The following is a 12,015-nucleotide window of genomic DNA, read 5'->3' on the forward strand; positions in this document are numbered from 1 at the left end:
GAAGAAGGAATGGGGATGGGGAGAAGGGACCAATTACTAGGGCACCTCGGGAGCCGGTGTGCAATCTCTCTGACATGGTAGACCGGAGATGTGTGTGAAGAGATGTAAACACGCGAGGCCATGGAGAGCGTGGAGCGGGCTGGGGGGCATCGGCAGCACAGGACAGTTTGGAGCCCGAGAGGGCAGCACATGCACCACACGAAGTAGGGGCCGAGTGCACGGTTGAATGGGAAGAGATGGGAAAAAAAAGAGAATGTGCAGAAGTGGGTCGGGCCAGGTGAGCATGCTCAGACACCACAGCGACCGGGCACATGAGAGCGCAAGGGGCTAGCCACTCACACTGCGGGCACAGGACTCTGAGGCCGTGGAGAGAGGAAAAGCTTAGCTAAAGTCACAGGACGAGAAGGATGTTAATACTCCTCCGGGGCTCCCACACAGGCTCGAGTCGGACCCTCCTCTTTCCGGGCCTCGACCCCCGCCCTCTGAGCACGGCCTCCTCACTTACCCCACTGGAGAGACGACCGAGACCCGGAGGCGGGGGGGGGGGGTAGTCTGGGTGGCGGATCGGGGGGTTTGTACGTGTTCACGGACACAGAGCCGCACCGGAAGCGGGAACGGATGGGATGGGGACAAACTCCGGGGGGGCGTGTGTCTGATTTGTGTTCTTTTTTCTGGGGTTGTTCTCCACCCTCAGATCTCTGGGGACGTTCGTTGCCCCATGGGCTCCTTTCTGGGGAAGCATCCGGGATGGCCGGGTCAGGGCTGTGCCTCTCCAAGAGGCTTGGTCCCCCCCTTCGGAGTCCACTGCCGGAGAAGGCGGTGGTCTCCCCAGAGGTCACGCCCAGCAGCGCTCCACGGTCCCCGGACTGCCCAGGCTAGCGTCTCATGGGCTTGGCCCCAAGAGGCTCTTTGGTCCTGCCTTCAAGGAGCCACCGGTTCCTCTGGGGCCCCCACCCTGCCGAGTGACCCTGGGGCTTGCATTCCATCCCTCTTGGCCCTCCTCGCCTCTCTTCCAATATGGGTCCCGGCTCTGCCGAGGGTAAAGATAAGTCAGACAGCCAAGTGCCGAGGTGAGGGGAGCTTTCCGTGGCCAATTCCTGAACTCTGGTGGGGGTCCTCTCTGAGCGGTCCCTTGCAGAGGGGTGAAGCAGCCCCTTGGCCCGCCATTCCGTGCCAGCGCCCCGGCGCTCCACGGAATCGGTAGGCCAGCCCCGGCGGCGCCCGTCACCCCACCGCGCCCGACCTCACAAAGAGCCCATTGTGGTTTTGGCTTGACGGACTGGCAAGTGGAACAGCGGGTCCGTGTGTGCGTGCTGGGCCTGGAATGTCGTCCTAATGAGAGGGAACCGACAGCTAATGAGCCAGGAGAGCTCGCTGCCAACCTGGACCTGCGCTTCTTCCGCCCCGCTCTTCCCCTGACCCCTCCCCGCCCGCCCGCTCCGGGGCCCTGCTCAAATCTCACGCCGTTCCCGCAGAGGCAGCTCAACTCGGCCTGTGTGGGAGAGCTCGGCCCATTCGTTCATCATGTTAGAAAGTAAAATCACTGCCACTCTGATCCACTGTGAGTGAGGATGACCTTCATGACAGCGTAACAAAGATGACAGAGACCAAAAAGAGAGAGAAGAGGAAAGGAGAAAAGGGAAGGGGGAGGAGGAGAGGGAGAGAGAGAGAAATGGGAGAAGGGAGAGAAAAGAGGGGAAGGGCGAATAATAAGGGAAGAAGGGGAACCAAAAGAGAAGAGGAAAGGGGATGGCAGAACGAGAAGAGAAAGACAAAGAAGCAGAAGTGTCTAGATAAATACAGGAGGTTTTAAAACTAACTTGAGATATTCGGGCAACGGGGGACACTGGAACCTGCAAAGAAAAAAAACGGGGGCAAGAACAAAAAACCCATTAGCCTTTTGACCATCATTGCCGGGGATCAGAAATGGGATAGACAGAGAGATGAGCAGGATGCAGAGGGAGGAGAGAGCCGTGCCTGCTGCGGGCAGGTTGGGAGGAAGGGAGGGAGGGCGGGGTAGGAGCGGGGGGGGCCGGGGGTCTCCGAGTCAGCGCTGAACCCCGGGGAGCGCTGGGCACAGCGGGTGGGCAGCTCTGGCTGAGGATGGAAGCGTACTGGATTAGACTCCCAACTGGTTAACGAACATCGGGCACCTGACAGAAGCACTTTACTGCAATCGACATACAGACAGCGGCACTTGGATGGAGATGACCAAAATGCTAATGAGCGGGGTGTCACATGATTATTCCCAACGCAGTGCCGGGGCTCGGAGGCTCTCCCCATCACCGCCCCAAAGCCCCCGACCTCAGGGTCCCTTCCTGCAATCCCGGCTGGGCTGGGAGAAAGGGCCCAGGCAGCTCACAAGGAGGCTCCGGGCAAAGGCTGACACCCTCCCAGTGAGCCGCCGGGAGATGGGGCTCCCTCTGGGCTCTACGGGCACAAGGGGAAGGGGTTATGTTTTGGTTTTCAAGCCACCTTGCAGATGACACTTTTACAAGGAAACCAGCCCAGATTGCCAACGCGACTTGCCCCGAGTCAGACTTAATATTTAGTAACAGCTGTCCACTTACATACATACCGAACATGGATCCCCTCTCTCTGCCTTCCCTGACTGGGTTTTTTGGCTACCCTGTCTGTGGATTCTGGGGCCGGGGAGACCAGCCACTGGTTGTCTGGGTTTTTCTTCTGGGGGCAGGGCACTGTGTGTGCGTATGTGCATATGCATGAGTGAGTGGGTATGGTTGTGATCACAGACAGTCTAAAGGTTCTGCAGCTTTACTTCCAGGAAACTGGGCCCCAACACCGTGAAACTGCGTGTGACACCCACGTTTAAAGGCTGGTGCTCACTGGCTCCTGGCAGGCAGGGTAGAACCTGGGAGCTGCCATTCCTGCCACAGCGTGGCTCTGGGTGGCTGTCAGTGGGGCTGTGGGATGCTGCTCCTCTTGAAGGGCAGCCTCCCGCGCAGCCCTCCCCCCAGATTCCCCTGTATGGCTGAGCAGGGCTGGGCAGAGATGCTCTGTATTGTTAAAAGCAGGGTTAGCTGTGGGTTCCCCTGCCGTTGCTGCCCTATGCCTAACCCTGTCCCCATTTGGAGAAAGTGGAGAAACAACCCTGCCCCCTGATATTCCCCCTACTGCAAGCCCCAAGGTTGCCCACAAGCCTGAATCTGCTGCTGAGAGTTGTCTCAACGGGCAGCTTCAAGGACACATCCTGACCAAGGCAGGCTCTTCTCTGTCCGGGCCCCTGAACACCCCGCACCCCCTTCTTCTGAGGCCTCCTTTCCCACCCAGGGCCTGTGGGTTTATTCTGGCAGGCGGGGCTGCCCCGACTGCCCCGATTGGGCCGGGCCAATGGGGTCTCCTGCTGGGACGGAGCGGAGAGAATGGCAGTGGGCAGCAGCAAGGGACTCCCCTTTCCGGCTCCGGTCCTAGAAGCGTCGACCAGGACGATTACCGCCGTGGTCAGCAGCTCCACAGAGCCAATGCCCACAGCCAGTCCAGGAAGGGCGGGTAATGGGTCTGCCCTCAGGAGAGGGGGTGATTCCTTCCCTCTGGGGATTCCTTAGAAGACAGGGTAAAGAGAGTGGGGTGAAAAAGCCGGGAGCTGAGAAGCCAAGGACAGTTAGTGGGATGTCAATCTACTGCTGGGCCCCGTTCCCCAAAGGGAGAACCTTTAAGCCTCCTGGGCCCCTGGGAGCTGGTGAGCAATAACAAGACAGCTCACAGCCCAAGCACCTGGCCCTTGCCGCCGGCCCAGGGTTAATCCGCCAGCTGGAGGTCCGGCTGGCTTGGGGCCGACTACCCGCTGCAGCACTCGGGACGGCTCCGGCGTTCCGCCCGGGGAAGAAGCAGTAACATCTCCTGTGCCTCCTTGGCCCGGGTTGCCTTCCCCGGGAGCCACCGGGGTGGTGGAGAGGCGGGCAGGGCAGCAGATGCCCCACAGCCCAGGCTCCCACGACGCCAGGGCAGCGGCCGGCAGAGCACACGTCAGGCTGGTTTCCCGGTCCGCCCAAGCCCAGGGCCCGGCCGAGCTTGGCGAGCTACGGCCCGGCTTGAGCCCATCCACCCTCCTGAGGTTCCCCACGGGGCCAGGCAGGGGTACTGCCGTCCACGACACCCTACCTGGAGTCTGGTAGTTGAGGCGCCTCATCTCCACCGGGTCCGAGGAGTGGGCTAGGAGCGAGTCTTTCAGCCCGATGGAGTGCTCGTCCTTAGAGGATGGGGAGTGGGCCCTCTTCCTGGAAAAGGCAAATAAGGACCGCAGTGAGCTCCGGGGAGGCCAGGCCGAGGCTGGCACTCCTCACACTGGCTTGAGGTGGCTGGTGGGGGGTGGGGAAGTGGTGGGGGGGAGTGTACACGCACGCGTGCCCGTGTGTCTGCCTGTCCATCCACCCGCTTCTCTCCCTCTACTATCGTATCGTACTCTCGCAAGCACTTAGTACAGTGTTCTGCACACAGTATACGCTCCATAAATACCACTGATGATGATGACGATGACGATGTGATTCTCAGGTTGGGCACGGGGAACCTGCCATCCCCCTTTCCCAGCCTCCTCTTTCCCTGCACAGCCCTCCCAGCCTGAACCCGGGACCCCCGGCCAGCCCCAGCCCCTGGGCTAGCAGGGAGAAAGCAGTGGTGGAGGAGGGGCAGCAGGGGGGAAGAGCGAGCTGGTTCTGCTGGATGAATTCTGACATTAAATAATGAACACGGAAATTATATGCAAAGTAATAGGAGAGCCCATGCTGTTTCGAAATGGACAGGACAGACATTCCTTCGCCTGTTTGGGAGAATTCTATGGGTGCTTCTGGAAAGGGTGTTGCAGGGGGTGAAGAGAGCTGCAAGTGACCACAGACAGGGAGGGAGAGGGCTACACAGCGAGCGAGGGAGAGATAGGGAGGGAGGGAGAGAGAGATACGAAGAGAGTGAGAGAGAGGCAGCGTGCGTGAGCACGCTTTCTGGTTGGAAGTGATTCCTCCTGACCCTTGCCCTTCTGAGTCCCAAGTGGAGCAGGGGCTAAGGTAGGGCCCAGTCGGTGGAAGGGGAGCCCAAGATGGGAAGACAAACATCAGCTTCCTCGCTCTCCACTGAGGGTAAGGGGTGGAGGGAAAGGGCTGAGGCAGGCACGTGGACTCTTCCCCAGACACGAGCCTTCACTAGGACCTTTTTAGAAGGTCAACCAGCGGGCTCCATCTGGCGCCCTCAACAACAGCCCCGGGAAGGTGGGCACGCGCATGGCACGTGGCTCCTCCCCAGCTGGGAACCCCCGGGGGTTCCGCTCGGTTCCTGGGCAGAGGCTTCTAATACTAGGTTCGGGCCAGTGGTCTTGGGGACTCACCAGCCTCACCATGCCTCAGTTTCCTCCTCTGTAAAATGTGGGGGGAGGGGAGAAGATAACACGACCGACTTGGGGGAGATAATGCAACAACCTGGCCTCATGACACCCCGATGGATGTGGAGGGAGGGGATGGGGCCAGGAGGGGAAGGACTGCTGGCCTACAGTCCCAGGGTGAGGACAGAGGAGGCTGGGTGCGGGGTTCCAAATGCAGACCGAGTCCCCGTCCTCTCCTTTGTGAATGTCCGCCTGGAGGTCCGGCATTAGGGGGGAAATGGAGCGTGTGGTCGAGAAATGCCTCGCATCAATCTGCGGGGCCATACTTCATAAATCGATCAATCAATGGTATTTACTGAGCACTCACTATGTGCAGAGAACTGCACTAAGCGCTTGGAGGAGTACGCTACAACAGAATTAGCAATCTGTCCAACGGCAGCCACGGCGGCCACCAGAAACGCCGAACGCCGAGAGAAGTGTTTGGCCCCCAATCCCCATTTCTCTGGGAGAGCTAGGAGTCAGCTGGCCAGCCCGGCGGCCCACCCCCAGGACTGCCCCAGGCTGGAGGAGGGAGGGAAGCGGAGGGCCTGTGTTAGTTTCTCCTACTCTCGGGCCCCTCTGGCTCACAGTGACAGCTTTCACAGTCTCTGACCTGAAGCCCCTTGATACACCTGGAGCGGTGAAGGCCAACGCCAGGAGAAACTCCCAGACCTCCCCTGGCAGAGCTTAAAGTGCCCAGAATGGGGGCTGACAGGCAGAGTCAGGGAGGGGCAGGGGCATGGAAGACACACAAAGAGGACACCCATCAAAGGACACACAAGGACACGCCCCAAGCAACTACCAGAGCGAGAGGGCCTGGGGCCGGGGCAGACCCTTTATAAGTAGGTGAGACTACCAGCTACGAGCTGTTGGGCAGTTGACACCAAAGAAATGGAATGCATCCTGTTTCTATTTCTATAGGTTTCCAGGTCTCAGGGCATCACGGCTCTGGGTCTGAGAAGCAGGGGGAGGTGGAAGGGGGAAAGCGGGTGTCTTGCTGCAGGCAGGAGATGGTTGAGGTGAGAAGAGGATGTTCTAGGAGCAGGCTGGGGCAGAAAATTTCCTGGACCTGTTTCTAGGACAGCTTTTGGCAAAAGTGCAGGGGTGAGCTGAAGAAACTGAGGCTCCAGGAGAGACTGGGTTAGGGCCAGAGTGACTCGGTGAGGAAATGGAAACTGGACTCCTCATTTCTAATCTGCAACCTAAGTGGCCTCTTCTTCTGGAGCTCCTCTCTGTCCCCCAAGTCTACGATTCAGTACACCGTCTGAGAGGCTCTGGGATATGTGCTCTACACCCAAGCACTGTGGCAGCCTAGGAGGTTCTCCTGGCTTCTCCAGTCCTGCCACACGCCTGCTGTGTGACTTGAACCCGTCACAACTTCTCTGGGCTTCAGTTCTCCTAATCTGTAAAATGGGGCTAAATACCTGTTTTTCTTCCCCCTTAGACTGTGAGCCCCATGGAGGGCAGGACACAGAGTCTAAACTGATCATTTTGAATCTACTTTAGCGTTTGTGCTTGTGCTTGACACACAGAAAGCGTTCAATAAACATCACACTTATTATTTGCTATATGGACCATTTCCCAGAATCGCGCTCATCCACAGCCTTGGAAATCTTTACTTCACCCGAAGTATCCTAGGCTCCAAGAGGTGGCACCCACCACCCTGGCCCCACTGGCCCATACTCTCCCAGAGGTGATCTTGGGTTTGCCAAGGGCCCTTCAGCCCTCAGGCTCCTTCTCCGTCGGGCGGCTGCCTCCGGCTCAGGGCTTCGTGGCCCCGGCCTCGGGCCACTTCCCTGGCCTCCCAGAAACTTGGTAGGGGAGGGGGTATGGGACATGGGGGAGATTCGGTGTTGATTTTTTTTTAAAAAAAAGCAGAGGTGAAACTTTAAGACAAAGTGAGAAGAGAAAACGGAGTCCTACCTTTCTTGTTTACTAGATCCAGAGAAAAGCAAAAACAGAAGAGAGGAGCCATCACTGTTACGGAAAAGCACCCACTCCACACGCACAGGACAGACAGGACGTAGCCACACAGACGGGGCCGGAGAGAAGCCCGTCAGCGTCCTCCCCTCCTCCGGCGACAGACACCAACGTACACAGACAAAGGTGGGAGGCGCTGGGTTCCCGACTCTAGCCCGACCTCTGGGAGGTGTTGGTCCCTGCCTGCTCTGGGACCTGCAGCCTCCGGCACATCCCCTCCTGCCCCCAAAAGTGAGGGATGCGATGGATCGGCTGACCCGGTTCCCCCAAGTTGGAGTTCCCTGGGAAAACCCTTGCCGGCTTTACCCCCAAACTCAGGTTTCCGACCCGGGCCCGAGGTTCTTCTGGGCTGGGGCCGTATATCTGGCCCGCTCACAGAGTCACTTCTTTCCACTTCATGTTCTCGTGGGGCTGGGGAACCAGGCAGGGTCCCAAGCTGCCAGTGGGCTCCTTCCTGTCCTCAGAGCCCCAGGCTGTGGGGTGGCAGGAGTGCATCACCCCTGGCCCCAAGCCTTCCATCTCACAATAGACCCCATCCATCCAACCAACAAACCAACCACGGTCTCTAGGAGGGCCCCGCCAGACAGCAATTAGGCTGGAAAGAACCCAAATAAGGCTGACGGGAAGACACCCTGAATGCCAACTCAATGTGACCTCAGCTCCGCTCCCCAGCTTCATTCCAGGCTCGCGTCAGGCAGACGCTTCTCCTCTGGAGAAGGGCTGAGGAGAGTCTCGGCGGAATCTGCCCAGCTGGACCCTTTGCAGGGCAGTCAGCAGAACGGACCCCCAGGAGGGGAGGGTACGGTGCCCTCAGTCAGTCACCCATCCTGCCTAGTGGCCACCGAGGTAGCCCTGCTGGCTGGAGAAGGGAGAATGGAACACCCTCCCCTGCACCCCTGCTCCAGATGGAAGGCCCACTGTGCAGACTCACCTTTTGAAGAGGAGGATGGCGATGACGATGATGATGATAAGGATGACGGCCAAAACGGGGCCCATCACCCACAGCATCTCTGGTTCGTCCTGCTGCTTGGCCGCTGACACCTCCACCACGATCTCGTCCGAGTAGGGGCTGGCGGCGTATCGCTTCTGCAGGGCCACGGGGAGGGGATGGAGGCGGAGGCGAGGAGAGAGAGAGAGAGAGAGGAAGCTCCTATGAGTTTGAAGCAGGGGTCCAGAGCCCCCGAGAGGCCTGGGCAAGGTTTCTGGGGTTTGTTGCCTTCGACTTCCTTCACCCTCTTGGCCTTTCCCTGCCTCTGTTGGTCAGGTCTACGGGAAAGGGATGGATCTGGGGCAGACACAGAAGGTACAGGAGACTGAAAACTGCCCCGGTCAATCAATCTCTGGTATTTACTGAGCGCTTACTATGATGGCCGAGCACTGTGCTAAGTGCTTTGGTGCGCACAATACTACAGAATTAGCAGACATTTTCCTTGCCCATAATGAGCTTAAAGTCTAGAGGACTGGGTGGTAAATTCTAAGCAACGAAGCCAACCGGCAGGGACTGTCTCTATCTGTTGCCGACTTGTTCATCCCAAGCGCTTAGTACAGTGCTCTGCACATAGTAAGTGCTCAATAAAAACTATTGAATGAATGAATGAACTATTTCAGGGATCTGGGACGGATGGTAGGGAAAATCCTCAGTGAGGGTCCTCTGCTGTCCGGGAAAAGTGGCTCCCCAGAGGTTCGTTCCCAAAGGAGAAGGACAAGATTCCTTCCGGCCACCACTGCCACCGCCTCCTCCTCCCTTGTGCACAGGGCCAGGCTGTTGGGAAGGAATCCCCGGGCTCGGGCAGAGAACCAGTGCGGGATCAGTGTGGAGCCGGGCGGCTCCAAACAGTTTGGCATCCCTGGGTCCCTGCGAAGACGGAGCCTGCCCACCTATTAGTAGTCAGAGCTGCCCCGATCCCCTCACCTCGCTGCTTCCCAGCTGGCCCCAGGCATGCTCAGGAGAGTTTTTTGGGGTTCCTGGGGGTGTGTTTCTGAGGACTCTCAACCCCAAAAGTCTCATTTAAAAATGCTCAGAAATCAAGAGTTTAAGCAGGGATGGCGGGAGGAGATACCGTCATGCTAGAAGCCCTGTTTCTCCCCTCCTCACACCTCGTCCTGCTCTCTTGCCTGGCTCCTGGAGCCAGGGATCTCTTCGGGGACTGGCCTCCTGCCTGGGGGGGGGCAAACTCTGACCTCTCCCACCCTCTGACTGCCCCAGAACCACTGCTGTCGGGAGCCCCACACAGGCTGGGCCGCCAGCTGCAGGGACCAGGTGATAGTGACTCGCTGGGAAACAGGTCAGACTGAAATCCAGGGGCCCGGAGAAACCCAGTTAGGCTGCAGCTGGATAGGCCCAGGACCCACCCCCCTGGACCCTAGAGCCCCCATGCCATCATCCCGGAACCCCCTCAGGGCAGCCGTATTAGCCGGACGTGCAAGGGGCTGGACCCCCGTGTTGGCCTGAGCTCCCCCCGGCTCGTTGTGCCCAGCCCATCCCTCCCTCTCGCCCCTTCTCTCCCTGCCACCGGCCCCTCGGCCTGGGTGGAAGACACAGGGGCTGGATGAGTAATGAAGAATTTGACCAGTCCTAATGAGGCATTGCAAGTAAATGAGGCTGAAGGAACGAGCAACAGCAGGGGGCCGAGCGCGAGACCTGGAGCCTCTTTATTACCTCCCGTTATTTACTTCCCGGCTGCTGTGGCACCAGTTTGCTCCCAAACTCATGCCCCAGCCACTTGGGCCTACTGGACTGGAGAGGTGATTGGACACCGCTCTGTTCCTCGTTCCTCCCAAGAGGAGTCAGATGGGGAGGTCCTGACCCAATCAATCCCGGAGGGGGAAGGGCCTCTCTGTTTCCTCATCCTGGCTTCCCGCCCCAGTTTCCGGGCCCTCCCATCAGATATGGTCACAATCAGAACCGACGGAGCCTCAGTTCCAATCCGGTACTGAGCTTCCCGACAATAGGGTCGCCGCACGCCGGGCCCCCTCGACCCTGGGAAGGCGCCCCGGCTGGGCCTTCCCAGGCGGCCCCTCCCCACCCACCTCCGGCAGACCATCTCTCCCGCTGTCCTTGCGGCTGCTGACGGGTGGGAAGGCCAGAGCCTCCACGTCGGAATTGGGGCTAGGCTCTCTCGATGGGAGCCGCCTACCGGCCTACGCTCCTCTGCTCTCACCCCTCTGGTCACCCCGGGCCCTCGGACCCTGGTGCTTTCCCTCTCTCATCCTGGGGAAACAGAATCAATCTCTCTGCTCCCTCATGGGGTCCCCGGTTTGGGGGAAGGGGGCGGGAGAGAACCTCAGTCCCACAGGAGTCTTGTCTCCCATGACCAGCAGCAGCAGTGAGGGGCGCCGCCGCCCAGGGACCACTTCCCGCTCACTGGCTCTCCCCAGGGCAAACACTCACCGTGTCCCCATCCTCCAGCGAGGCCAGCACAAAGCACTGGTAACTCAGGTCCGGAGAGAGCGGCTTGTTGTAGAAGCCTTTGTAGGTCTTCTCGTCTCCCAGGGTGAAGGTCTCTGGAAGCACGTCCACCTGGGCGGCGATGTACGGCTTCAGCTGGTCTGCCTGGCGCCTCTGCCGGCGGGCCTGGGCACCCTGGCTTATGGCTTCCAGCAACTGCGCGTAGAGAACACAGCCCATCAGGACACAATTCCTGAAACGCCCCCTCCTCCAGGAAGTTTTTCTGAACTGAGCAGGAAAGAGGTTATGGCTTCATTCCTGCATTCTGCCCACTGGGGGCTGTGCGGTGAGACCCCAGGCACAGGGGGTTGGGGGGCTGGTGTCACTTGCCGTCAAACACAGGGCGGAGGCTTGAGAAGGTTCAGGAGATTCAGTTTTGAGGGAATCCGGTTCCTTCGTGCCCCCTCTCCGTGCTGCCAAGTTGCTTGCGTGTCAGTCAGCGTGCCTGTCTGTGAAACTGTTGGGAAGTTGGCCTATAAAGTCACGGAGGGATGGTCTCTGCCGCTGCCCAGCCCGGTGCTACCTGGGCAGTGAGGGAAGGGAGCCCGCGGCTGCTACCGCTGTCCAGTTTCCCGCCTGGATTCCCCTTCTGTCCCCTGCCCGGGCTCGGGAGGCTTTCAGGCTGGGGAAGCCCGGAAGCCCCGATGCACCTGACCCGTCCGTAAACAGCAAGGACCACCCTGTTCTAGCCCGCCTGCCCCATCCCTGCGGTCTTGCACTGCCGTCTGGAAGTCATCGTCCCTTCCCTGGCACTGGGGCCAAGAGGGACACCGGGATCAGGGTGGGGCTTTTCGCACCCCCAACACTGAGACATTCGAGGAGGCCTGCACTGCTAAACCCGGCTCCAGGGCAGAGGGCGGAGGGCTAAGGGGAGCACGTGGAGAGTTCACGGGCTACTGAACCATACGACTCAGCCCAGACCCCACCTCGCCCCCTACCCAGCCCCCCACCCTGGCAGCCCCATCGGGCTGCACGGGGCTTTGGAGGCTCACCCATGGTGAGAACGGATTTCATGGGCTGTTCAGAGCAAAATGGCAAATTTCATAGGCAGCTACAAATTCAAGCCAAAGGATCTAAACAGAGAAAAATTCAATTACCCCGAGAAGCAGGGCACTCGGATGTTTAAAGATGTTTTTCTAATGAATAAAAATGAATGTCAGGCTCCAAACAGAGATCCTAATTTACAGCCAAGATGGGGGCATGAAATACATTTCACACC

At 59.2% G+C, this 12,015-nt stretch overlaps 1 protein-coding gene across 1 annotated transcript in view; it reads right to left on the bottom strand.

Moving 5' to 3' along the window:
• The window catches only part of PTPRF (protein tyrosine phosphatase receptor type F), a 379,820-nt gene that overhangs the window by 22,159 nt on the left and 345,646 nt on the right, over positions 1-12,015 (bottom strand). Inside the window, exons 20-22 of the mRNA XM_029046831.2 lie at positions 10,740-10,952; positions 8,280-8,434; positions 4,123-4,238 (exon numbers count right to left, since the gene is read on the bottom strand). Of these exons, the coding sequence (XP_028902664.1) occupies positions 4,123-4,238; positions 8,280-8,434; positions 10,740-10,952 (484 nt within the window). The remainder of the gene's footprint in view (positions 1-4,122; positions 4,239-8,279; positions 8,435-10,739; positions 10,953-12,015) is intronic.

This window comes from Ornithorhynchus anatinus, chromosome 18 (genome assembly GCF_004115215.2).
Source record: "Ornithorhynchus anatinus isolate Pmale09 chromosome 18, mOrnAna1.pri.v4, whole genome shotgun sequence".
Taxonomy (NCBI): Eukaryota; Metazoa; Chordata; class Mammalia; order Monotremata; family Ornithorhynchidae; genus Ornithorhynchus; species Ornithorhynchus anatinus.